The sequence below is a fragment of the Podarcis melisellensis genome (assembly GCF_964234715.1).
Source record: "Podarcis melisellensis genome assembly, chromosome: 6".
Lineage (NCBI taxonomy): Eukaryota > Metazoa > Chordata > Lepidosauria > Squamata > Lacertidae > Podarcis > Podarcis melisellensis.
In genome coordinates this window covers 41,488,902-41,515,611 of record NC_138538.1, presented here as the reverse complement: position 1 = coordinate 41,515,611, position 26,710 = coordinate 41,488,902, and the positions used below count along the sequence as shown (strand labels likewise).

At 44.3% G+C, this 26,710-nt stretch overlaps 2 protein-coding genes across 4 annotated transcripts in view; both read right to left on the bottom strand.

Moving 5' to 3' along the window:
- Window positions 1-924: 924 nt before the first annotated feature.
- On the bottom strand, window positions 925-9,318 carry PPP1R15B (protein phosphatase 1 regulatory subunit 15B). Its single transcript, XM_081914571.1, has 2 exons — window positions 7,582-9,318; window positions 925-3,749 (listed from the first exon to the last, which is right to left on the bottom strand). Exons 1-2 carry the CDS (start codon window positions 8,839-8,841, stop codon window positions 3,558-3,560), a joined length of 1,452 nt encoding a protein of 483 aa, XP_081770697.1. The 5' UTR covers window positions 8,842-9,318; the 3' UTR covers window positions 925-3,557.
- A 6,094-nt stretch (window positions 9,319-15,412) lies between these two features.
- PIK3C2B (phosphatidylinositol-4-phosphate 3-kinase catalytic subunit type 2 beta) overlaps window positions 15,413-26,710 on the bottom strand; it is an 87,160-nt gene continuing 75,862 nt past the window's right edge. For all 3 annotated transcript variants that reach the window (XM_081916271.1, XM_081916270.1, XM_081916272.1), the window contains 11 exons: window positions 26,179-26,315; window positions 25,191-25,360; window positions 22,833-22,989; window positions 21,575-21,684; window positions 21,185-21,386; window positions 20,883-21,007; window positions 20,216-20,333; window positions 19,359-19,440; window positions 18,718-18,824; window positions 18,473-18,601; window positions 15,413-17,553 (listed from right to left, as the gene is read on the bottom strand). In XM_081916271.1, coding sequence (XP_081772397.1) covers window positions 17,365-17,553; window positions 18,473-18,601; window positions 18,718-18,824; window positions 19,359-19,440; window positions 20,216-20,333; window positions 20,883-21,007; window positions 21,185-21,386; window positions 21,575-21,684; window positions 22,833-22,989; window positions 25,191-25,360; window positions 26,179-26,315 — 1,526 coding nt within the window. In that variant the 3' untranslated portion in view covers window positions 15,413-17,364. The remainder of the gene's footprint in view (window positions 17,554-18,472; window positions 18,602-18,717; window positions 18,825-19,358; window positions 19,441-20,215; window positions 20,334-20,882; window positions 21,008-21,184; window positions 21,387-21,574; window positions 21,685-22,832; window positions 22,990-25,190; window positions 25,361-26,178; window positions 26,316-26,710) is intronic.

The following is a 26,710-nucleotide window of genomic DNA, read 5'->3' as shown; positions in this document are numbered from 1 at the left end:
CCTCAGACTTTTTGCTGATCTCAGTTCTGCTACTTTGGTCAATTTAAAGCTCCTTCTATATTATAGAATCATAGAACTGTCCAGTTGGAAGGGACCCTAAGGGTCATCTTGTCTCAACCTTTCCTCTAAGTAGCTCAAGGCATACATGCATCTCCCACCCCCCACCCCTCTCCTTTTATCCTCACAACAATCCCAGTGAGGTAGGTTAGGCTGAGAGGCAGTGCCTAGCTCAAGGTTGCCCAGTGAGCTTCCTGACCAAGTGGGGATTGGAACTCTGCTCAAGCTCCTAGTCTTGACACTTGGACCACTGTACTAAACTGGTTCTAAGTTTAACATGCCTTCTAGAGGACTTTTAAGAGTTATTGGCACATTTTGTAGCATTTCATTTGGCTTAACTAGCAGATTCATTGTTTTCCCCACCTCTTCAGAGGCAGTGCTCACAACATGACTGCCACAAGGAGACTGAACTGCTTCTTCTTTGATATGATCAGAGATGGGCAGGTTAGTGGAGAGGAGAAAAGTAAACAACATGGTATTGGAAGTGGCATGCCTAGGAAGAGAGTCATAGAGGACAGGACACATTTTTATCCCACTTATCCATGTTAAAGCCATCTGAGCAGTTGGGATATATGCCCAGGGAAAGCAAGCCCTAGCTGAAGGTCCCACACAACCAATCAATTGGTGGGAGGGAGGGAGGGAACGGAACCAATCTTAATAACACACTCATTATCAACCAGCATTTGTTTAATACTAAATAAGCTGTTGTGCTGATTCCCAAATACTAATTTTTATACAAAATATTGTATAGTATATAAGTGTTTTTCCACAGGCAATGGCAGTAATACTGCACAGCTCTGAAACCACCAGTTGCCCCCATTCTTCCATTACAGGAGCTATATATCAATAGTCCAGACAACAGGAAAGTAGCTTGCAAAGTATTTATTACTTTTACAGATTAGTTGGAAATTGTTTTATTATATACAGAAATATAACTTTAAATATAAAATCCCAATGAGATACAATCAAATTCACTTAAATCTGTATAAAGTGAAAGGTTATCTGGCTCTTAACTTTGCCTTCCTAAAACAATATAAAAATAAAATTCTGATCAATTACGGTTTTGATTTAAAGTTTTAGAAGTAGTGGGTTTTCATGACTTGCTGTTCAGGAAAAAAACGAGCTGAAAGACATACTTCATTGCCACATTTAGCACCATTAAATGTTTCTAAAGAAAGAGAATGGACTAATTCTATTTCAGGAAGTCTGCTGTCCTGTTTTTATGGCTTCAAATTGAGAACCAGAATCTCCTTTCTACCCAGTATTCTGCAGGTGACTAGTAAAAAACAGTAATTAAAATAGTATCAAAGTGGGAAGATTTTCTATTTTCAGTGTAATCATTAATCTATAGAAAGATGACCCTGCCACTTTGTAATGAGCTGAACACAGGAAGATGGGAGATGCACTTTGCTAGAGAAAAGGGGGAGGCTACACATATTACTAGCATCTATTCTCATATTGCCTCCAAATGAATGCAGCCCTTAAAAGAGAAAGATTCCCTTGCCCCTCCTCATTTAGCCTAATCCAGAGTTCAGATTTTACTTAGTCCCAGGGAAATGTATACAGGATTGCAGTCATAGCACAGATCCAGATTGATTAATGAAATTCTACAGCAGGCCATTGCTGACAACTCAACCTGCTTAAAAAATACCACTTCAAAATAAGCATTGTCTAAAATGAAGCATACTGTGAATGAAAGCTATAAAAAATCAGAAACATCTCTGTATCAGAAACACCTCCCTCCATGTGTATTGTATTGATTTATTTTTGTAAAGAAAACTGCTTATCCAATTAGAATTTACAACTGAAAAAGTTCAGGGTATAAATAGGGCAAAATGGTTCAAATTAATGTTTGTGTGGCTTTAAATCAGAAGGAACAGAGCACTATTTTTAGTTGTACTATTAAGAGTAGCATACTGAACTTTACTCCAAAATCTCTGGACTCTGAGCTATTTTATCTAGGCCATGAAGTCATTGTTTGTAATACAAACAAGCATCCAACTCTTGGTAACACAAACAGAATTTTTGACCAATAGCTACATAACGTGATGCATCCCAAATCACATGAATGCATTAAGAAATAGCTGCTGAATTAGACTTGCAACCAGTTATGATGCTATTGTGAACAATTGCATTAATACTGATTTTTGTAAACATAGCTGATGGGAATTACAAATTGTTAACGACTAAATCCTATTTACTATGAGTGTAGATATATCTGTGTACTAGAGCAGACACTAATCAAATTAACATCTTGCTTATTCTTTCCACAGTGCTCAGCTGATTATAGGTGCCTGTATGAATTGGGGTTGTAGCCAAAAGAATGCACAGTCCCATCAGTGTAAGAATTTCCACTTGTGCCAATGATACTGCCCCCTAAATCTGTTTTGGGGTTCCCCCAACCCTCCAGAGTAATTTGGGGATGGCATTAGGTGCAGGTGGGGGAGGAGGGGGGAAATCCTATTATATAAGCAGAATTCCTTGCACTAACAGGATGTGTTAGCTGGGCACTGTCCAAGAAGTATAAGCAGAACTGTCTTAGAATTTAAGCAATCCATTCTTAAGAGTGACACTACAGTTACCTTCTTTCAGCAGCCTAAATTCAGGTTGTTGATCATATGAGACAAGTATGGTACAGTTTGAGAGGCAGATTATTGCAAATGACTTGGAACAAGCAAATACTTTAAAACTAAAGATGTAACAAACATGTATCATTCTTGTCTTTTTGAACATTAGAGACTGTATGAGAAATACATACATATAGGATGGGTAATGTTTGATTCAAGAATGATATACAGTGGAACCTCGGGTTGCGAACGTGATCTGTGTGGGAGGCACGTTCGCAACCCACAGCGCCGCGTCTGCGCACACATGAGTTGCAATTCAGTGCTTTTGTGCATTTGTGAGTGCCGAAAACCGGAAGTAACCCGTTCCGGTACTTCCGGATTCGGCATGGTGCGCAACCCGAATTCACGTAACCTGAAACGTCTGCAACCCGAGGTACCACTGTACTATTATAAGATTTGCAATTTCTATTATACACAAGCTCTAAATAAAAATGAATAGACTGCAATATGCAAACTTTAAATCAGAACTGCATTGATGGGTTCCAAACCCAATAAATATACTTCAAAATATTTTCCCTTTTAAAAAGTGCAAAAAATCCACACTCATACATTTGTCTGTCTTATATGTGAGAGAGCACTCTTTGCACATGCAGAGAGAAGCATCTCTGGATTGGCTTCTGCCAAAGCAGATACACTTGGCTTTAGAAGGGAACAGTTATGCACTAATCATGCCTGATGATACCAAATGGAGCCTGCATCCATACACATACAGCATTATCTGTTGCAGAGTACTGAGATGCAGCATTAAATTACTACTGCCCCCCAACTTTTACATCATGTAGGCAGCTGCCATTTTAATAAGAAGCTCATGTGTCATTAAAATGCATTACCCTTTTATTTTTATACTTTATTAAGGTGCTAGAAAACATAATTTCACAACATTTCCTGGAGTCTATTAAATATTCGCTGCCTGTGCTCCATTGTTAAGCAATATCCAATAGCAGCCTCAGTTTCTTGAATTCGTTTATGGAACCGGCACCCATCACGTGCAAATTCTTCCCAGGGTCCTTTCCGATCTTCCTCATTGCTCACATAATACTCAGTAACTTCTTCAAGGAAGGTCACCTACGTGAGACAAAGTTAGATCAAATAATCAACTTGCATTTAAATAGCATCTATTTTAATTCTACATTTGTTTTTAAAGCACAGTAAAGGAAAAACATAAATATGCAGTTACCAAGTATTTATCACCTAGGTGAGAGGACTAAACTGTGACATTTGTGCAATACATTTTATTCATTTTCATGTGTATTAAAGAGATCAGTGCTTGTGGGTTAAGGGGCACAATAGGTAGCAGCCATGAACAATACTGAACCGCTGGCCTGCTGTTTTAATTAAGCTTGCCGGGCCTTTCCATTTGATCCACAAGGCCATTTTGGCCAAGCCACACCTACCCAACTTGCAGATAGTTATGAAGGAAGTTTCCAGACGTCATATGATGGAAGTCAGCAAAGCTCACATTTAAATTCTGATGTGTTATGAAATCTTTCCCCAGCTTGACAAAAATGCACTCACAGCACTATAGACGAACACACAGAACCAATCTCGAATGTTGGTCTCCTTCCAAGGCCAGTATGAATCAACTGTGTCAGAAGAGACCATTTATTAAAAACATTTACGACTACAGTGGTACCTCGGTTTACGAACTTAATCTATTTCAGAAGTCCATTCTTAAACCAAAGCCATTCTTAAACCAAGGCACGCTTTCCCTAATGAGGCCTCCCGTCGCTGGTGCCCTTCCACTGTTCGGCTTCTGTTCGTAAACCAAGGTAAAGTTCACTAAGGGGAACACTACTTCCGGTTTTACGGAGTTTTTATACCAAATAGTTTGTAAACAGGGCTGTTCTTAAACAGAGGTACCACTGTGTATGGCTGTCCAAGATACATCAAAGGAATCAGTCTATTATTATGAACTGCTGTGCAGACTAGGGCTTTTTCATCTTGCTAAGCAATGTCTTTTTCTTCCCATTCTGATAAATATTTTGTATTAATCTGAAAGGTTTTTACTTTACTGTGACCATTTAACTAGACCTAATAATGTTATTACCCTAGTGTTACTTGTGGATTTCTCTCTAAGGACTAACATGGCTGCTTGCCCTTTCCCCCTTCTCTTTAAACAGCACTGCAAACACTGCTTGTTAAGCAGTCTTAATCAGCTATTACTTAGGCAATTTTACAGCTAGAAATTATGAATTTAATACTTGAATTCCTTAATCTGTCAAGATTAGAGCATGTAATACACACCCATACATATTTTATAATATCAGGTCCCTTAAAGTTTATAATAATCTTCATTCAAAAAGTGAGACACAAGAATCCTAGATAGTTACATCAGCTTCTGCCTCTGCTTTATGCTTTCTTGCCATTTACATCATTCCATGGTATCCTCCAGGGCACCATTACCAGGTCATGTAACATTAAGGTATATATTGCACACAGATCCTTGTTCGTTTACTGTGTCACTAGAAAGAAATACACAAGGGGGTTGAATTTGTTTTGAGAGAAGTCACTGTGAGCGATTTACAGGGAAGGTTGAGTTAAAATGTGTAATTTCAACACTCCAGGGATTTCTGAAATTCTGTTTGGTTAACAGAAAGGTAATCCATGTATATCTAGACACCATGAATTATTATGCATATTTTTTTGCTAAACATCCCTTAGTTCCTAACTGTATTGCAATCCTTAATATCAAAGTTCAGCTGGGCAAGGCAATCCCAACCTTGGCTCAGAACAGAAGTGGAAAGGGCAGACAAGCTGTTATGACAAGCTGGTGTTGCATTCACACCTAAATCAGTCAAATGCTGTCATGCCCTTCAACCCCTCTCTGTAGCCAGAATGCCATTTTGGGGCTTTCTGCATGTCACCACTGGCAGAGATGCTGAAGGTGGGTGAAACAAGGAGCGCCATGCCAGGAGGGTTAGCTGAAGAGATGTCTTCACCCAGTCCAACATCCTTCACCTAGTCCAACCCCCTCGCATTATAACAGGAGTCAGAAAAAAACAAGTGTAGGCTCCAAAACTAGGCCTGGGAAGACTGGGTTGATCGCTCTCTCTGTGTGTAACCTATCATACAGGATAATATAAATAATATATAATATAAATTAGAAGGAACCATGCACTGGAGCTATTTGGAGAAAAAGAAAGATTAAAAACTAAAAGTTATAGCCATTGCCCAGAATAGAATTTTGATCTAATTATAAATACTCCCTTTTAAATAAAGAAAACAACAGAAGTTTTGTGATAATTAGCTTGATTTTGTTGTAACTGTACAATGAATTTTAAGGTAATACATCATGGGGAATGCATAAACAAATAGCAACACAACTAAATGAATGGAAAGTTCCAGCTTGTCCTAGCTTAAGGCCACTTGCCCTATTCCTAAATAGAGTAAGTTTCCTGATTTAAAAACACACAATGCATTTGTCAGTTCTGAAGACCCTGAAAGTGTTTATTCTGCTGCAATTACATGCACCTACTAGTTATTTTGCTGAGCAGCACAAATAACTACAGCAAAACAGACTGTTTCAAACATGACTACACAGATGGATACTGCATTCTAATGTGTCACAGAAGAGTTCTCCTTTCTCAGGTTTCTACATTGAACAGTGCTAAGCTGAAGTATCCACGATGATTAATAATAATTTTGCGCTACAGCATTCTCCTAGGAAAGTTAGGTGTGACAGAACAACATTAAGCAAACAAAGCATGAGTCAAGTAATTATATTAAATTCCTCAGAAAGCCATGGCAGCTAATCATTGTTAGCCCCAAACAGACTGGAGGCTTGAAAGAACAGACTGGTGCACAAGGAGGCCCACACTTGCACTACTACAAAGCATTTCTAGCTTTGTTTTACATAAATCAATGGGATTTATCAAGGGAAGGCAGGGAGAGAATGGAGTCTAGGATAAAACAGAGTGGCTGAATTGTGACCGAAAGTAGAGGGTGCACAACTCCTGCAAGTCACATGGAGCCTGTCACCCAAGAGTCAACACCCCATTCTTACAGAATTTACAATATGATACAATGCAATGAAGGGAAGGGAAGTTCTGAAATGCAAGACAAGTACAGAAGTGGAAATAGTAAGACAAGTAAGCATAAATCACTTTGAAACAAATTTAACCCCTTCATGTGCAGCTTTGTAATTTTAGTACTAACTTGCATTGTTGGTGCAATGCTAGCTTTGGAGGAAATCTCCATTCGTCTAAGAAACATGGTATAACGTGTATCCCATTCCCCAATACATACAGTGCTCCCAAATGTGATTTCACAATGTGTGCTGCAAGTGGAAGATAAAGACAAATTCTTGCAAGGCATTTTACATTCTTATTCCAGCCACAGGATTAATTAATCTACAAAGCAGTTCTATGGAAATTTATCCTGGCCCCATGATAGCCAATTTGGGATACCCAACTTGATACTCTATTTTAAGCTCAGTCCTGGGCAAAAAAAAAAAAGTGTACTATTTTAGGAACAATAATTTCAAAGAAGTAGAAAGAACAAGTCAGCTATGCCAGGAATTACCACATTGTGACACCATAACTTTAGTAATTTAGGTCATAGTTCAGTAATGGGGAACTTGCACCTCTACAGATGTCATTCAACTACCATTCCATCATCCCTGACTTCTAGCCAAGCTGGTTGGGGCTGAGGAGAGTTGTAGTCCAAAACATATGGAAGGCCAGTTTCCCTATTACCATTGTAGGCCTCCCAGAACTTACTTTGGTATAGAATCATAGTATTGTAGAGCTGGAAGGGACCCTGAGGGTTATCTAGTACAACCCCCTACAGCCATATGTTTAGCTCTATGGTAAGCCACTCTACAGGTCAATCAGGAAGGATACACATATATATTTAAATGGCACCTCCTGCTTACATAATAAGACAATGTAAAACATACCTTTTTCTTCTTCTTACACTTTCCTCTAGAAAGGACACCATGCTTCACATTTTCCGTAACCTCAGTGTCTCTCTTATCGATCAGGTGCACTTGACAGCTAAGTAAGATGCTACATTGAGAGGGTCCAAGGCCTGTCCCTGTCGGTCCTTTCAAGCCACTTTTCCTTTTCTTTTCTGCAGTCTGAAACTGTGCCTTGAAATTGAAAGGGTTGTAAGGATCCTCTGCGTTACAGAAAGAGTTCCATAATTTCAAGTTTTCCGATTCATCCACGCTGCTGGACTCCCACTCATCTTCCTCCCAGGAGCTTTCAGTCCACGAGGAAGTATCCTCTACCTCCTCTGACTCAACAGGAGGCGCTTCCTCGGGTGTGTTCCCAGCAGTTCGAACAGCTGCTGTGAAATTCCGAGGATCGTAAGGATCTAGGCTACAAAAGGAGTTCCACAAGTGAATGTTTTCCCCATCCTGGCTGGCGGCATCGGATTCGGATAGGGAGCCTTCGCTGTCAAACCCGTCGTCGTCGTCGTCTTCATCCCCTTCACTGCCCGAGCCTTCTTCCTCCCCATCGCTCTCCTCCCCGCTGCAAGCACCCCCTAGGATGTAATCGATCAGTTTGTTAGGACACGCAGGCCTAGTCACCGCAGGGATATCTTGCTCTATGTCCGAGTCCGACGGGGCCTCGGAAAGACCCTCCTCCCCGCACGGATCCCCCGCACCAGGACGCCCGCAGGCATCCCCGGAGCCTGGGTGCTCCTGAGCTTCCTCCTCACGCTCATCTGCAGGCAACGAGTCTCTCGGGGCCCAGGAGTCCGGCTGCTGCTGCTGCTCTACCTCCAAGCTATAGTAGCCGCCGTCGGGGTCCTGCGCGCCGAGCCCGGCCTTGCTCCCGCGCAGATGCACCTGCTGGAGGATCTCGGGGAGCTTGGAGAGCGCGGAGCGGGGCTCGGGCAGCTCCTCCCAAGCAGCGCTGAGAGGGCCCGGCAGCGAGCCCTTGTCTGCAGCGCCGAGCACGTAGGTGGTGGAGGAGGAGGCGACCAGGCGCAGCTGGTGCTGGACGGCGATCAGCGGCGGCAGCCCTGTGGCGTGGGCCTCGGACTGGAGCCAGAAGAGCGGAGCGGCCTGGCCCGGCACGAGGCGCTGCAGCAGCTGCGAGAAGAGCCGCAGCAGCGAGAACGGGGCGTCGGCCTCCGGCTGCGGCGGCAAGGCGGTCGGGCGAGCGCCGAGGCGAGGGGCCGCCTGCTCCCGCTCCCTGCTCGGCTCCATGGTGACGGGTGCGCCCAGGGCTGTTCACCTCAGCGCTTCAGCCCCGCGTCGCCCGGCCGCTCCGGCGGCCTTTCGGGGATGGCTGAGGACGCGGCGGTGGCTTCTCCCCGGCTTGGGCCACGCCATGTTCCGTCCCGGCGGAGACCGGCGGCCGCTTCGGGGCTGGATAGGAGTCCCTGGTTTGAAGCGAGAGGAACAAGATGGCGGCGAGAGAAGGGCGCAGCAGTTAGGCCGCTGGGCGGGAAGACCCCTCCTTTACCGAGCGCAGGCGCACACGCAGCCCCCCTCAGCAAGCGCGGAAGCGAAAAAAGCGTCTCTTCTTGTCACCTGAAAAGGGAAGATTAAAGGCCGGGTGGCGCTTCGAGTAACATCCGGGGAAGCTAGATAGCAGTCGGCGGCTCGCGATTGGTTCCCTGCACACTCGCGACCCCGCCTCCCTCGAGGGAGAGCGAGAGAGCGCACTTTGGTGACTGAGCGCTGGCGCAGGCGGGCGATTGCATCAGCCGGTTGCTCTTCTAAATTATTAGAGGGTTATAGAAACATCCTGCAACGTTTTTGTTTTTTAAAGGCGCTTCATACCTGTTGAGGTGCAGCTTATTAGCAAAGTTCCATTCAAAAGAAATGAAGATCAAGGAGGAAGAGGAAACACCTCCCAGTTACTTACCTCAGAAATCATACTATTTAGCAGCCTTCTCCAACCCGGGGCCCTCCAGATGTTTCTGCACTACAAACCATGTCATTCCCTAAACGTCAGCCATGCTGGCCGGGGCTGATGGAAGTTGTAGTCCAAAATATATGGAGGACAACAGCTCGTGGAAGGCTGCCTTATATGTTCATAGCAAACTTGTTCTCCAGGGATGGTGCCTTCTGTAGCCAGAAACGGTACCATCCACACACAAGGTCTAAGGTATCAGCAGGCCTCAAAACCCCAAGGTTTTCAGAAGTACATAAAACCAGCCCAATGCAATGCTGGGACTGGGATGGAAAATATGAGGTGGGATGATGTAGAGTATCTTGGCTTGTGGGTATTATCAATAGGAGCACCCCACACTGCAAGGGTGGCCAGATACAGAAGACAAGCTGCCCCTGCTAAAATTCCTTCTACACAGTTGTCACAGCTGCAAAGCCTCTGTCCTCTTTTGCATTTGGTCCCCCTAACTGCAATGTTTGGTTTATGTCCAACTTGTTCCCCAGATTTCAAAACATCTTACTTAGGAAGCTCTGTCTGCTAACAACTGGTGGTGAACTGCCTGTGTCTAGCCAGGCTTCCCCCATCTCTGTATGAACAGCAGAAAGAAGTCAAAGCGAAACAAAAAAATGTAGAAAAGTACACTTAAGGGCAGCACAAAGATAAGGCTGCTCTGCAAACAATGATAACATACGGGTAGCTACCCCGCCAAAGGTCAGTTACGCAAGAGGAGCTAATAGAGATAAGATGACCTTGTTGCAGCGCTAAGGAGCATAAAAACTACTATGATGCGCTAGACTAAAGGTCCTTCCAATACAGCATTCTGTTTCCACTAGTTTGCATTTGAGAAGCTCACAAGCAGGAGGTGAAGGAAACAGCCTTCCCTTGGTGCCTATTGCTAATACAGTGGTACCTCAGGTTACATACGCTGCAGGTTACATACGCTTCAGATTACAGACTCCGCTAACCTAGAAATAGTACCTCGGGTTAAGAACTTTGCTTCAGGATGAGAACAGAAATTGTGCTCTGGAGGTGCGGCAGCAGCAGGAAGTGGTGCTTCAGGTTAAGAATGGACCTCCGGAACGAATTAAGCACTTAACCCGAGGTACCACTGTAACTGGTTCTTGGGAGGTGTGCTGAGGTCACCTGCAGCAGGTCATATTTAAGAAGGGTACAAGCCTTTTAAGGCTGTCATCTGTGCAAATCAGCCATACTTCCACATAACCATACATCAGGGGTTGGCAACCTGTGGCCCATGGGCTGCAAGGGGCCCATGGGGGCAGTTTAACCGGCCCATGAACTGCCCACGAACTGAGCGGCCTGCTTGGCAAGTCCCTGTGCGCTGCGCTAAACCAGCGCAGCATGGGGACTCGCTCCCGCGGCACCAAAAATCGCATCTGCGCATGAGCAGATGCCGGAAACCGCGCCTGCACATGCCCAGGCGCCGGAAATCACACCATGCACGATCCAGCCCACGGAGAGATCTCTGCGGGACTTGACCGGCCCAGGAAGGCAGAACCTTGCCAACCCCTGTCATACATAGTATCCCTTCCTTGCTTCGATGAAGGTGTGTGTGTAGAAATCTCTGATATTTGCATATATGGGCTGCAGCCTACTGTATAAAGATAAGGGTCACATCCATTGCTTTGCCTGCTTTTTACCTCTCGCCACACCTACTTTTACCTCCAGCTCTGCCCTCCCTTGGAAGTTAATTCATAAGATTCTGTTACACGCCAACCCAAGCTCCACAAGCAGTGCAAGATTCCAGGGGTTCCAGGCACTTACCCAGGGTTGTGTTTCCATTCGGAAGATTGAGGCACATATACTTGCACATATATCCATGCAATGCTAACCAACAGTGCACCCTTGCAAGGCTGGCTTTACCAGGAGGCAATTGCTTCAGCAGCAGATTTAAGAGGAGATGCAATGCTTCTGCCTCCCCTTCTTTAAAAATAACATAAAATAATCCAGGCAGATGTACCATTCCGACAGTGCTTCAAATATAAATATTAAAATTTATCATGCACTGGAGATTTGGTAACAGTGCAATCCTAAAATTGTCTACTCATAAGTTAAGTCCTATTGAATTCAGTGGGCCTTCCTTTTGAGTTGACATGCATAGGTTGCATTATAAAAACTGTCTTGAACCATATTTCCTCATGGTTGCTGCAAAACATTTTGTTAACCACACTATACTGAGTTATCCCAGATGAAGTGATCAGCCAAGTGCTTTCTTTTAAGCCTAAGTCATATTGTCATATGACATAATTAACCAGTTTTAAAAAGTTGTGGCACGTGTGCAGGTTTGAAACTCACGTAGGTCATTAGTAATCCAATTACTTTAATGTTACAGGCATCCTGCTTATACAGATCATATGGTAACAACACATAGCCATTGCCTACTAACTTGTGACTGTGATCCGAAGTATTTGAAGGAACAGAATGACAAAATTTGATTCTGTTATTGACATGGTTTTAACACACACGTCTTTTTTAGGGAGCTAATTTACATGAAACTACATTACAGTTGCCTCTGTTATTTATTTTCTGCCAGGGAATCTACAACAGGCAAAAATTCAACAGGTGCAACATTCCCAATTATTCCATCTTCATGCCAATAAATGCTACACCAGTTGATTTTCTGCCTAACATGCACCCAACCACCAAACGAACAGAAGCCTTTCCCAAAAAAAGGATGCTACTAGAGAGGCTTGGAGATAATCCAGGGTTGTTTTTACAATCTAGGATTTAGGTAAGAAAATATTTTTCTCCGTGGCCAAGTGGTCCAGTGGTTAAGGAGCTTGGCAGCATCTCTGAAGGCCATGGGTTCAAGTTCTGCTTATTCTCACACTGGATGGCTGCCTCCAGTTCACTCAGAAATAAAGTGACATCTAAATTGTGCCAAATTTATCAGTATTTTGATTCCTGCATTGCAAGGGGTTGGACTGGTGAGTCCTTTCCAACTTCACAGTTCTATGATTTAGTTGCTACTCAACCTACCACAAAGGAGGCTATTAAGAACTGTAAGCATGTGTCTGATGTGCGGACTTCCTATTGGCATCTGGTTAGCCACTGTGGTCGACACAGTCAAAGGCTTTTGCATAGCCAATGAAGCAGAAGTAGATGTCTTTCTGGAACTCTCTAGCTTTCTCCATAATCCAGCGCATGTTTGCAATTTGGTCTCTGGTTCCTCTGCCTCTTCTAAATCCAGCTTGCACTTCTGGGAGTTCTCGGTCCACATACTGCTTGAGCCTTCCTTGTAGAATTTTAAGCATAACCTTGCTAGCGTGTGAAATGAGTGCAATTGTGCGATAGTTGGAGCATTCTTTGGCACTGCCCTTCTTTGGGATTGGGATGTAGACTGATCTTCTCCAATCCTCTGGCCACTGCTGAGTTTTCCAAACTTGCTGGCATACTGAGTGTAGCACCTTAACAGCATCATCTTTTAAAATTTTAAGTAGTTCAGCTGGAATACCATCACTTCCACTGGCCTTGTTATTTGCAGTGCTTTCTAAGGCCCATTTGACTTCACTCTCCAGGATGTCTGGCTCAAGGTCAGCAACCACACTACCTGGGGTGTATGAGCCATCTTTAATGTTAGGCAATGATAATCTCACTCTTCTTAATGTGAACCTATTTAGTACCTATGTACAAATGATCAATGGCTTGGGAATGTTCTGCAGCCTGATCCTGGATCAAACACTGCCACTGGAGACTTAGGTTTCCTCAGTGGCTACTTTTTCTAGTTACAGTTCCCTCTGGACAGATATGGCCGCTGTATGTCATGCTCTGTTAACTTCCAAACTGCATTATATCAATGGACTCTGACTGGCGCTGCCCTTGAAGACGACTCGGAAACTTAAATTGCAGCAGCCATATTACTGGCTGGGGTTCTGTTTAGATCTCACATAACCTGTTTTAAAACAGTTGCATTGGTTGCCACTTTGTTTTTAGGCCCAGTTCAAGGTGTTCACGTTAGTGTTTAAAGCCCTAAAGGACTTAGGTCCCTGGTAATTCAAAGACCACCTCCTCACCTACTGACCCTTGCCCTATTGGTAGTTCTGCTGCCCTCAGTAGAGGAGGGGTGGGCCAGGAAAGGGTATTCTCTGCGGTACCCTCTAGATTGTGGAACTCTCTCCCCACAGAAGTGTGCCTGGCAACCTAAGTTTCTGACAAATGTAGAAGATGTACTCTTTTAAACCTGGCCGTGAGCAATGAGATGTCTGTTTTTAGGACCCTCCCTATTTCTGTCAGCATAGACAGTATTGAACGAGATGCACCCAAGGTCTGACCTGGTATAAGACAGCTGCCTACGTTCCTATGACAATTGCAGTCACTGGGTGAGGTCCTACCTCAAGTACTTTCATCAAAAGAACACACAGATTATAGGACCTTTAGCAGTTTCCCTCAGACTCTGGAATATCCTCTCAATAGAAGATGCAGAGCTCTTCCAATCTAATTCTTATCTAATTCAAAAAAGAATGCAATTTATTTTTATTGTGGAGAGCAACTGGCTTTTGAATAATGCTGGGCAATCTTTTTATTTTCTGCTTACCCATGAATTTTTGCTTTTGGAGATGCGATTCTGGGGCTTTTCCATTAACCTTTTCTTCGTAAGCTGCCCAGGCTACAAAAAGACAGCATGAACATTTGGACAAATGTGTGAATAAAAATTGCGTTGAGGGGCATTTTGTGGTGGCCTGCCTTTAATAACTGCACAGAAGGGGGAATAGATGAAACTGCATCCTTACTACACAACCACTCTCAGCACAGGTTTCCTTCCATTTGGAATCTGGAAACTCAAGTGATTCTGGCCCCCTCTTCCCAGCATGAAATCTCTGTGTATTATTTTCTAACTACATCCAAGTGGCATGGTTTCTAACAGCCACTGTCTATGGCTATGTTTCTCCAGATTCCATCAAGCTCAGTCACTTCACAGCACCTGCCCTTTGTACCTATGGCTGACGTGTCACTGTGGCATCATACACACTCCACAGTACTTTAAATGTATGCACTCTTGCTAATTAGGCATTGTAGGAATGTGCTGCGGTGATTATGACTGATTCAATACCCAAGCCTATTAAAGTATGTATTATCTTAACTACCTAGTAACATAGCATCGGTAACAGATTGCACGGCTATTGCAACAGCCTTGTGGCATGAATGTGCAAGCAGTGGTAACTATGGATGCTTCTAGTGTCTTTGCACTATATTACATAGGATGCAATTAGCTTTATAGTCTCCTTTCTCTTTAAGCCTCCTACATAATTTGATTTGATACTGCAACATGTACAAATACTGATGGGCCCTCTATTGACAGGCTTCTCACTGTCCAGGGGAAGAAGGGTGATTGGTCATCCTGTCAATATTTAGGCACACAGAGATACTGTTTCCCAGGTACGTCAGACAATGGGACCACATTTCAGGTTGGTGTTAAAGCCTGCAAATGTTTTGAATCCAAATAAATGGTTGAATTAAGAGAGCAAAGACGCAGAAGCCAACCTGTTCTTGCAGATCCTGCGTATTATCTCCTCTCCCAAAATACACTGTGAACAGGATTACGGACAAAGGTAGACCAAGTGGGAAGGACTGATCAACCTGGTGCCTTCCATATTATAGGACTACAACTCCCATTGCCCTTGACCAGTGGCCATACTGGCTGTGGCTAATGGTAACTTGTTTTCAAACATTGAGTATGGGAAACTAAAGGTCAAATGCCTTCTCTGAGCTGCTCAGTCATTACTTTTCTAGCCAGCCCAAATGCAGCATCCTGGCCAAGCATCAACTTACCAAAATCTATTTGGGGTTAATGATGCTGCATCTCTTTGAAAAAGTCCATGCTTGCTTTATAACGCTAACGCTGCAAAGGATGAGACGACACAGTTTCTACTGAATTCCATTTCCTTTTATTTATTTACTTCAAATAATGCCACCATTTTACAACAGAGGAAGGATCCAGGGATCTGTGAGACGCCGTCTCTCCCTCGTTTCCTACAGAACAGGTGACATGAGCAGGCCAAGGTTGTCTCACGTAGCTGCTTATCTGACTCTGAAATCCACTTGCACTTGTGCAGATTTTTAAAAATCCAAGTTTCAGGCAAACCTTGATCTAGAGAACGGTTAAAAAAACTTGGCTTATACCTCTCAGATACAATATTTTATTTTTTTGTTCTTGAACCTGAGAAACGTTTCATCTGTACAGGAGTCCCTGCTGTAAACAAACAGCTCAGGCTAGCTAGAAGATGATGAGCTCTGAGGGAGAGGGCTAGGCCCAATGGTGCAAGGCTCCTGTCTGAGATGGGAAACATCTTCCCCTCCATTTTGAAGTGCTCTCTTTTTCATTCAAGGAGGCAAATGGCAACCCGCAAACAGGGCATCCTTTAAGAATGATTCTTAAAAGAAAGAGAAAAACGATCCAACAACACACATTCTGGTCTTTATATAATTGCAAAGAGACAAAGGTTTAAAAGCTGGCTATTCCCCCTCCCCACCTTTCTATTTTTTTATTTTACACAGGTTTACTTCTCAAAGGAAAGGCTACAAAGGAACAGCTCATGGCCACCTGGCCTACAAAAGGCATTGCAGGGCAGTGGGTGTATGCAAAGGTTTCAATAAGTCATGGGTGCTCAGTGGCAAAATGCCAGGTAACCTTTTAACCGGGTTTCCAGCTAGTTTGCCTTTTCCTTTGCCTCCCACCCACTAGCTCAGAAGAAGAGCCTGCGGTGACACTGAAGATGAGAATCCTGAAAAGGCTTTAAGTATTTGCTAATGTAATCTGGTTTTAGGCAACAGGAAAGAAATGGCCGTACACAGGAAACTGTCACAGAGGCGGTTTGGCTAATTCAAGGAACCCATTTTCCAAAGTCACAGCCTGGGAGAAGCGAGACCAGGAAAATCACTCTGATTCCAAGATGCAGCGTAACTGTATCTAATCAGTTCCAGCTCCTCAGACTGGCCAGATGAACATGTGCAAAAGGCAATTCAGTTCAGTCAAGCAAGGAAGTAAGGTGGAAATATCACACAGCTCTTCAGATAGCTGCTATGCCCAAGGCCTTAGTAGGTGTTTAGAATCAAGAGGAATATGGTTGCCTTTTGCCTCCTAAGACAAGTCTAAATGTTAGTCCAAGAGAGCATGCCTTTTAGGTTACATCTCCAAGCAGGAAATCGAGAACTGTAAGCTCTTCACATATATACATTACATAGCTCTCCTTTGGAAGCAAATTCTCCAAGATGGCTTGAGTTGGACCACACCAGCTCCTGTCCCAGAGATAAGGATTTCATCTACCATTTATATCCACCCCAAACATTTCCCCTCCCGCCCCTCAAGTTCTTATGCACACATTCCTTTATTTACTTAAAACAACAACAAACAACAACAACTTTTGAGGAAGTCCAGCAAGAATCTCACTGATGATATATCCTGCCTAGAAAAGCTTCTCAGCATGTGCTCCTATGTCCCATCTGGACTGAAATCATTTGTTAATTTTCTTAAAAAATTAAAATATCCCAAAGAGGGGGGTGCCCCCTATTATTTCGCCCCCCATAAGTCATTGCTCCCTTGACACAAGGAAAATGTATAAAAAGGAAAGTCTATGGCAGCCATTTTAAGTCATAAATGAATTTCCTATCATGACTCCACCCCAAAATGCTCACTCTCCACAGGAAATTAACCCTTCATTTGCAGAGAAACTTAACATCCGTCCGTCCTTATTTGCAGGAAACTAAATCCTGTCAGATACACCAGGATAGAACTCCTGGAACATGCACCAATTCCCAGGGACTCCCATGGGGCCAGAGTGGTTCCAAAGACACAGCGACTGCCTTGCTGCTCCTCTTCACATGGTCCCGTGACTCCTAGAGCCCAGTTCAAACCAGCCCATCTTCTCTTGTGTCAGATCCAGGTCCCGCAGTCGGATAATGACCTCCCCAAGGAGGATGTTCTCCCAAAACCCCTCTTCACTCAGGACACTCAGATGAAGTTCCCGCTGGTGGAGGTCTCCTTTAGGAATCCCATCATAGACAAGCTGAAAGATACAGGAAGTTTCAGGACATGAGCTAAGACTCACTCACACTCTCCTTAGAAAGGTGGAAGAAGTAGTTGCCTAGAACAGCAGTCTCTGGCCTCTATAGCAGAAGGCCAGACTATAGTAATTCTGTGTATTCTTCAGTAATAGGTATGTATCTTAATGAAGACGCCCATCTAGTATATATTTTTTTCTAGCATTTAGACCTAGGGTAGAAATCTGTCAGAGAAAATGGAAAATGATAAATACACACACGTACAATACCAAGTCTTTAAGCTTGAATAAATTCAACTATGACAGCAGTCTTGATAGGAATTTTAAATAAAGGAGGGGTGTTTAATCCCTGGTCCAGGAGCATGGCCTGGCCCCAAGTAAATTCTGACCTCCCCAAGACCCCCAAATTTGACAGCAATGGCAAGGGGGGGATTAAAAGTAGACAGTGCTAATGTAGGTGGTTTAAATCTCTCTGCCCACCCCAATGCCCTGATGGGGAAGCAAACCACCCCCTCCCTAACCTGCATGTGTGAATTCACACAACTGAGTGCATGGGATGTCCACATCCCCTGCTGGCATGCTTCCGCCAGAGGATTGGCCAAGGGCGAAGGTGGCTCTCAAGCCAACCACCCCACCCCCGCTTTCTATTGTAAGGCTATATTGTAATAAATTGTCCATGCTGCCACTCCATAGCAACATTAATAGATTTCCAAGAGATGTATAATAGAGAATCAGTTCATACTGTCCCCTACCCTGCAATACATTAACTCAAAATATGTCTGGACTTTTTTTTTTTAGCAGCTGGGTCTTTCACGAAAGAATGTTGGTTTTCATAGCTACTTAATTGTTTGATAGCAACTGTGGGTCGGAGGTTTCCCACCCACCCCTGCTTTAGCCTGTAAAGACAAGGTGTGCGGCAGCATACCATTTCGTTGTAAGTAGGGTTGCATGTTTTTCTAGCGACTTTCGTTTTCCTCTTGGTGGTTTTCTGGGGATCAGGCAGAAGGTAGATCTTAACATACGGGTCGGGATCACTGCCATCTTGAATAGGCTGCTGGAAGAGAGAAAGTCAAGCCCAGTCATCAGTTGTTTGTGCCACATCAGGCTGCAGAGATTTGAAAAGTTTGGCCAGTGGCTGCCACTGGGACACAGACACAGTTCAGCACTTACCAGGCCTCGGATATGCATCACCATGATAAACAGCTTGTTGTTCTTGTAAGAAACAGACAGCTTCACCTCCCCACCCAGTTTTCCAACAGGTTGGGACCATGATGCATCTAGGAATAAGGAACAGGGAGCAGTGTTGGCATGGAAAACTACCATGTCTACTGGCAAAAAAAGAGAGGAAAGGCACTACACCCACAGTAAACAGGCGTTAGCGCCTTTCCATAAAGGCCATCCTCTGGAAAACTTACTATTATTTTTTAAAATAAAAAATACAAACAAAAACAATAAAATCAAAATCAGTACATTATGCCTCTGTTGCGCATTATACTGTTTTAATTAATACAACATCTCTCCTCTGCACTACCCTATACCTGCATAACATAGTTTAATGACCAGTCTTACAGCACCATTCTGAGCGTCCAGTCAGGTCCTGACACAAACTTCCAGCCTCTACTGAATAGGCAGATCCTTTCCATGTGCCCAGCACTTTCATTTTATTTGCCAAAGAATGAAGCTGTGGCTATGATCGACTTCACTCCAAGGCAGCTGCATGAGAGCATTGCCCTCCCTCAGTACTGGCCAGCATGCAGAGCCAGAGTGTTGAAGCAGATAAGTCCTGCTGCTTGTGTCCTACAGATATTTACCAGGCAGTTTGGGTGCTGGATTGGTGCCTGCAGCAACTTCGTCCCTTGGGAGGGGGTGGAAAAATGTGTACACCAGGTCACACTGCAAGAGAAGCACACCATCAGGCCACAGTTTTACTCCAGTAGCAAGTCACCTACTTTTGATATGCCCTCTGACATGAAAAGAGAAGCTTGGTTGGGCATGTTGCTTCAATTCACATAATAACTTACTTTCATAAATAAATAATTATTTCTTAGGCCGTTAGCTATGAAGACTCCTGCAGTTCCTTACTTGCTTAGAATGGTTATGAGCAGGCATAGGCAAACTCAGCCCTCCAGATGATTTGGGACTACAATTCCCATCATCCCTGGCCACTGGTCCTGTTAGCTAGGGATCATGGGAGTTGTAGGCCAAAAACATCTGGAGGGCCGAGTTTGCCTATGTCTGGTTATGAATCTTAATACTACAGTAGCACATAACCTCAGTTATATAGATGGGAGAACCAGAAAATGTAACAGGTAAACCAGTTTGCACACCCAGAGGCCATCAGAACACACCCTTGATATTCCTTACTCTCAGCTCAGTTTTTGATACGATACTTACCAAGCAAGTTCTCTTGCCTCCTATGTGCTGAGTGTTCTCCAGCAGTGGTTAAAGAAGGTCCCTTGATTTACATGTAGGCAAGGACAGGGAATGCTATCCAAAGCTTCCGTATGTATTAACAAAGCTTGCTAAAGAGGAATGGCAAAAAGTGTGGAATAATTCCAGGGTCAGGCTTCTGCAGAAGCACTTAGATTAAACTATTCTACACTGCTGTGTCTGCCTGCAGTTCATCCTAAAGGTCTTAGCTAATACTACCTCGCTCCTGCCTATTTACCTCGGCCACCTCAGGAGCTGCATGGATCAGATGCCAGATGTAGCCATTCAGTTCTTCTCTCCTCCTCTCAGCCACTGCTTCTCCTCGTGAGCGTCCAATCACAAACCTGCTAGGAAAGCTGGACAATTTGGGGAGGGTGGGAGGGTAAAGAAACAGTTAGGTGTTGGGCCCCATCTATCAATGAAAAGCAAAATCTCAACTGAAGAAGGTCTGCCAAATTTCTTTGCTCCCGGCTGCAACAGTACACACAAATAATTTTTTAAAGGATTTCTTCATGTCACATGGATAGCGGCTGTCAGACGGATCCATTTGGAGTGTTTCAGAAACGAAACTTTTGGTTAACATCATGTGATGAGGACCATTCACACACAAACAATTAAGCACACATATAATTTTGAGAAGATAGTCTGCTGTATCACACCCACTGGATCACTAGCCAATCTGGTGAAAGAGATTATTTTGGTTAGATCCTAAATGTGAACAAAATCCAAGCGCTGAGACTTCCCAAGGAGAAAACATAATTTGAGTGCACAAAATCAGGGGAGCATAAGCAAGTTTCCGGGAAATGAATACAAAACTAGTCTTCAAAGGTTTGCGATTCTTACAGAGGGTGTGCAGAGTAGAGTGTCAAAAGAAAAAAGGAGTTTGTAAACCAAAGGGGACTAACCTGGGGAGATGCGAAGAGGGGAAGATGAGGCGCATCTTGTTGTGCAGTTCCTGGAACTCTTCAAAGGTACGCTGGATGTAGGTGACTTCGGAGGGGTTCTCTCGCTTCACCTTCACAATGTATATCTGCAAGGCAGAGAGGGAAGCAGTCCTTATGGTTCAGCAGCACCTTCTGGAGATGCTGCTCCAGCATGCAGCACAACTTGCTCTTGTGCTTTGGCGCAGCCATATGCTAGCTTCCCTAACACTGCCTCCACCACACTGACCACCTGCTGCACCAAAATGCCTGTGGCAGGGACTCACAAAGCCCTTGCTGGGATTGAAGACTTTTTCGTGACGGCAGAGGAAGACATCAAGGATCCGGCTGGACGTCTTGATCGTGTGAACACGGGGGGCAAAGGAGAGCACCGGTCGGGAGTCGGAGCCTGCAAACTTCATCTGCGCCAGATTGTGAATGAAGAAGTTGAGCTTCGTGGCAACACTGCCAAGGCTGGACTCTATCAACCTGCACAAGAGGATAAAACATCTGGTTTGTGGGTTGACATAGAATTGACTGGTCTACCCCCTGCATTTTCAAAGACTACAACAGACCTTTCAGAGAGGACACTGAGAACGAAGATTTCTCTGTGGGAGTAGCTTGGCACACCGAGATGGCTCCTGGCTTCCCTTCCCAGCCATCAGGATTCCCCTTACCTGGTGAAATAGGTGGTGGCATCTGCCTCAGAGTCCTGTGGTCTCAATGCATCATAAACATACTTTAGGTCTTCAAGGTCAGAAAGCTCAGGGATCCCACACGACAGCATCTGGGCACCAAAGAGGCCACGGATTAGCACCAGAAAAGAAAGAAATGCAAACACTCCAGACATGAGCTGTGGGGATTTCATGGATTCTGGAATGTGCCACATGCTAACTGGATTTCCCAAAACCCTCAGCTTTCTTTCAAAACACAGGAAAGGCAAGTTCCCAACCCTTCTAGTAATGGTGCATATCTGCAAGCAATGTCTGCTGCAGTCTCAGGAACAAAAAGCAGTCTTTGGCAATTCAATAGTTGGAGACAGGCTTTCGTGGTTGATGCTCGGCTTGTGTCCTTATCCCAGCAGTTGGAGGGGAGGGGGAAGCACTACAATTATTACTTATTTTTTACTAGAACTGGTTGTTTTTGATGTAAAAAAAGTGGACATTTTTTATTTCACTATAAGCTGACAAAACCACACATGCAGGGCAGTGAGAGCGGCAAATAAACAATGACTTGTCAGTGAAAGTAAGCCGGAGTTTGTTGTTAGCTTGCTGATCTTAACTATGGGTTTACTTTTATGTGTGAATCCAGACATTGGTCTGGTTCATACAACATACTAAGTCAAACCTTAGCTCAGCTTGACTGTAGGCACATGCAGCTCCTCATCCATGGAGCAGCGAAGCAGCAACAAGTTCCTATCTGAGAGCCTACATGTTTGTGTGCTGCATCTGCCAAGTGATTTTTGCTCTTACACAGACAAATACTTGCTGGGTGACCTTGGGCTAGTCACACTTCTCTGAAGTCTCTCAGCCCCACTCACCTCACAGAGTGTTTGTTGTGGGGGAGGAAGGGAAAGGAGATTGTTAGCAGCTTTGAGACTCCTTACGGTAGTGATAAAGCAGGATATCAAATCCTCCAAAAAAACCACAAAAAAACTTATACCCTTTCCCTGGTTTGGATATAAAGAAGGTCTGGATATAGACTGAGAAGGTTCTGTCATGGGGGAACTGCAGGCTTGGAAGAGAGAAGGCAGTTCTTTACTCCTCAGGTCAAGTCTGATGGTCACCATTGTCTCTGTCTCCCTATGCAAACCCTTCAAGCTCCTGCAAAGAACAGCTGAAAGTCTTTTCAGTAATAACCATGATGCACTGTGTGGACAAATGCACTGCTACTGGAGAGCAGAGGCGGCAGGAAAGTAGAAACTGGGTGTCTCACCAGGCCCAAAAGGTTGAGGAAGAGATGGGTATGTTTGCGGATCAGGTTGTAGGCCTGGCAGCAGAGATCTACAAAGTCATGGAAGCGGCTGGAGGGCTTGTCACCGCCGTTGATGACATAAGCCATGTCTGATGTGAAGACAAATGGAGCTCGGTCCCTGTACGGAAGAAATGTGCAAATGCCACAGTGATGTGGCTAATCCCAGGGACAAAAGAGTCACTATGCTTTCATTTCTGAACATACCTTAGTTGACCCAGAGAGTGCTAGATCCCATTAGATCCACACACAACACATTATTCTGAAGGACTTTGGAACAAAAGCCACATGCTTGGTATCAACAGCAGGAAAAAGCTTGAACGCATTTGACAGATAATGGGTTTTGCATTCACTGAACAAGGGCATCACAATGTGGAAACCGATAAGCCACATTCCACCGGCAACCTGCCTCACCAAGAACATTTTGAAACAGGCTGGAAAATATGATGCTTAAGGGGTGGAAAATAGAAGCTTTTTTATCAAATAAAATCTTTAGTAAAAAGTTTGGAACTTCAAGTCCAACATTTGTAAGCCAAATTGTCAGATTCCCTTTCCAGATAAAGCATGTAATATGGTGCCCAGCAAAATATGCGTGGCAGATAAGAACTTGTATCGGGTACCAACAATGTATACCCACCCACATCAATATTAATTAGCTATTGCTACAATGTAAAGGTAAAGGTAAAGGGACCCCTGACCATTAGGTCCAGTTGTGGCCAACCCTGGGGTTGCGGCGCTCATCTTGCTTTATTGGCTTCCGGGTCATGTAGCCAGCATGACTAAGCTGCTTCTGGCGACCCAGAGCAGCGCACGGAAATGCCGTTTACCTTCCCACCGGAGCGGTACCTATTTATCTACTTGCACTTTGACGTGCTTTCGAACTGCTAGGTTGGCAGGAGCAGGAACCAAGCAACGGGAGCTCACCCCGTCATAGGGATTCGAACCACCAACCTTCTGATCAGCAAGTCCTAGGCTCTGTGGTTTAACCCACAGCGCCACCCGCGTCCCTGCTACAATGTAGACTTTAGTTTATCCATGCAAACAGGAAGCTGGCAAGACTCCAAAGGTTGTGGGGTGGAGGCAAGGGACCAGGAGAGTGACCCAGAAGAGGGGACCAGTGATTTATGGGGTTTCACGTTGCCCCCAAGGCAGGAGCCAGGGGAGGAGGGAGAGTCAGGGCAGTCCAAGATGGAGGAACATACGCAGGGTAAGGTGGAAGAGGCTGTTCAGCTGACAAACAGGTCAATAGACTCCCCACCTTGCCCTGCCCCACTGCCTCCTAGACCCAAGAGGGTCTTGAAAAGGGAAGAGCAGTGACAATTTCCAGACAAGAGAAGTCTCAGATTGTGGGCATGCAAGCTGTCATGAGAGGGTATATAAGCCAGCAGGGGCAGGCGGGGTCTCCCTGTTGCTGTAACTGCTCCACAGGGCCTAGACCTGTGGGCAGCTGCCTAGAGGCTAGAAACGTGTGTCTGTGTGTGTATCCGGAACACTGTGGAAGCTTGCTGTACGTGCTTTTCTTGTCAACAAAGAGTTAACTGTCAAGACATGTGCCTTCCTCATCTTAGCCCACTTCTGCGAGTCCTGCAACTCTAGGGCTCATTCCTTAACACCGGCCAGAAGCGTGCACTTGAAATGTCTTAAGTATTTAAAATCTACCCTATTTAGTTTCACTTTCTTTTCGTTTGCATCAATTTTGTTTCACATTCGAGTTTCATTTGAGTTTTTGCAGTGGAGACCCAGCTTGCTGCTAATGACCATGATATTTTCCATCCAAATGGCATGGCATTTTCAGGTGCTGCACTAAACAGGAACTACATTTTATAAGCAATTTTATAAAAGACGTATCCTACAAAGCTTCCTATTGGTTTAAATGAGAGAAACAGCTACATTTCTCCTCCTTGTAACAAATTCTGTTTTCCATGCAAACGTTGTGGAAAGTGCAGGGCTTCTACTACCACTCCAGGGCAGCAGAACTGCCAGTTTTCAGGCAGATTGGACAAAGAAGCCCCATATGATTGTTGCAGCCGCTGAATTAATGTTTCCTTTGTTCAGAGCTGGCATGTCTTTCACAGATCTCTCAGTTCATCCTTTCCTTCCAGCCTTGCACACAGGAGTTCCAGAAATACATCAATTTGCAAAAATATTTCTATGTGAAACTAATGTGAAAAACTGAAACCATTAGTTTCATGGTGAAGCTAAACTACGTACTAGTTTAGCTCCACCTTCGTTTCCAAAAATAACATACATGCCCGCCCCCCAGCACCGATAATTCAATCAGCCACGCACACACAGCCTCTTTAGTTTGCTTAGAGTGCTCACCTCTTGATGTTGCCAAACATCTGAGCATGGCCCAGAAATCGGCCAAAGTCAATGTGGAACATGTGCCCTGTGGTCTTGAGCATGATGTTGTCGTTGTGCCGATCACAGATTCCCAGCACGTAAGTAGCTACACAGCAGCCAGCGCATGAGTAGATGAAGTTCTCCACTGCCTGGCAGATGAAGATGGATGTTATTAACACAGTAATGTGAAGAGCTGCACAGGAAAGCAGTAAGGCCAGACAAAATGCTGGAGGGAATTTTTTTGAAAAAGGTTCCTGCATTTAGGGTCATCTGGGAATATTATATTACCTGCCTATATATTTAATGTATACTAGCCTGTTTTCTAGAACACCCTGGGAACTTGAGATGTCAGAAAGGCACCTTGAGGTAACCTACCCTTAGTTGTATTTACAGCTGGCATTCTCCTGTGCTGTCTTTGTTTGAAGTCAGAACTTGTAGCCAGGCTTTTTCAGTACAATGGAAAAGCTCCCCGCCCCCAAGCCATATTTCATACATTCTGAATAACAAGTGAAAACATTAATGTTTACACAATATTTTAAGATTAAAATGCTTGCTTGGCTTATTTACAGTGCAGTTTAGCTTCCTGGTGTTGTGTTTGTGATCTCCCTTGTGTCCAGATGTTTAAAACTGCTCAAATTTTAAATAAATAAAACCAAGGTGGCATCTCTCCAATCCAACGTTTTGCTACAGAACAAAGAAAAATGTGGGCCTGCAAGAAAAGTCAGGTGCACACCCACAAGTCCACATTGCAATGCTTCCACTTTGCTTATTGGGGTTGGCATTCGTCTGTCTCGGGAGACAATGGAGGAGTGTGCCTTTGGGAGTGAGGTCAAACTGCAATGGAATTATTAAAACCATTAGACTCAAAAGAGGGCACAATGGGTTTGACGTTAGCACAGTCTTTGATCATGACTTGGAGTGGCCTGGCTTTTTAACCTAAACCAAATGTTATTCTCGCTCTCTTCACCTTCTCGTATTCATCCTCTTTGGGGTTGTGCTTCTGCAGCCAGTCTGCCAGGGGACGATCCTTGAAGGAGCCTGTCACCCCATGCTCCACCTGGATCTTTCGTAGGGTCTCTGCGTTAGGAATCATCTCTACCATCCCTGTGAAACACAGCAAATGACTACAAGATGGGCAACAAGGGCCTCTTTCCTTCCCCCATCTAACACACATAAGCAACAAAGAACCCAACTTGGACTGGTCTTTTTTTTTTTTTTTACTGTAAAATGTTGAATCATCTTCCTCTTGCATGTAAAATTCAGCCTACATTTAGAACGGGTATGGGAAGTTCTCATCACCCTGACCAATGCTGGCTGGAGCTGACAAAGCTGATGTCCAACATTATCTGGAGGGCTCCTGGTTCTCCATCCTGGATTCTAATGTTCAGAGAAGCAACCACTACCTTCAATGGACAAGAAGGGAACTCTATGGTTCTTCCAAGGTCCAGGTTGGACTACCTACCCACAATCTCTCTAGAATGTTAGAGACACATGCACAG

What these genes read in the sequence shown, in the direction of transcription:
- PPP1R15B (XM_081914571.1), bottom strand. Translation starts at nt 8,841, where the DNA reads ATGGAGCCGAGCAGGGAGCGGGAGCAGGCGGCCCCTCGCCTCGGCGCT. An exon ending in AGTGTAAGAAGAAGAAAAAG is followed by an intron (nt 3,750 to 7,581) that starts GTATGTTTTACA and finishes TGTCTCACGTAG; the next exon opens with GTGACCTTCCTTGAAGAAGT.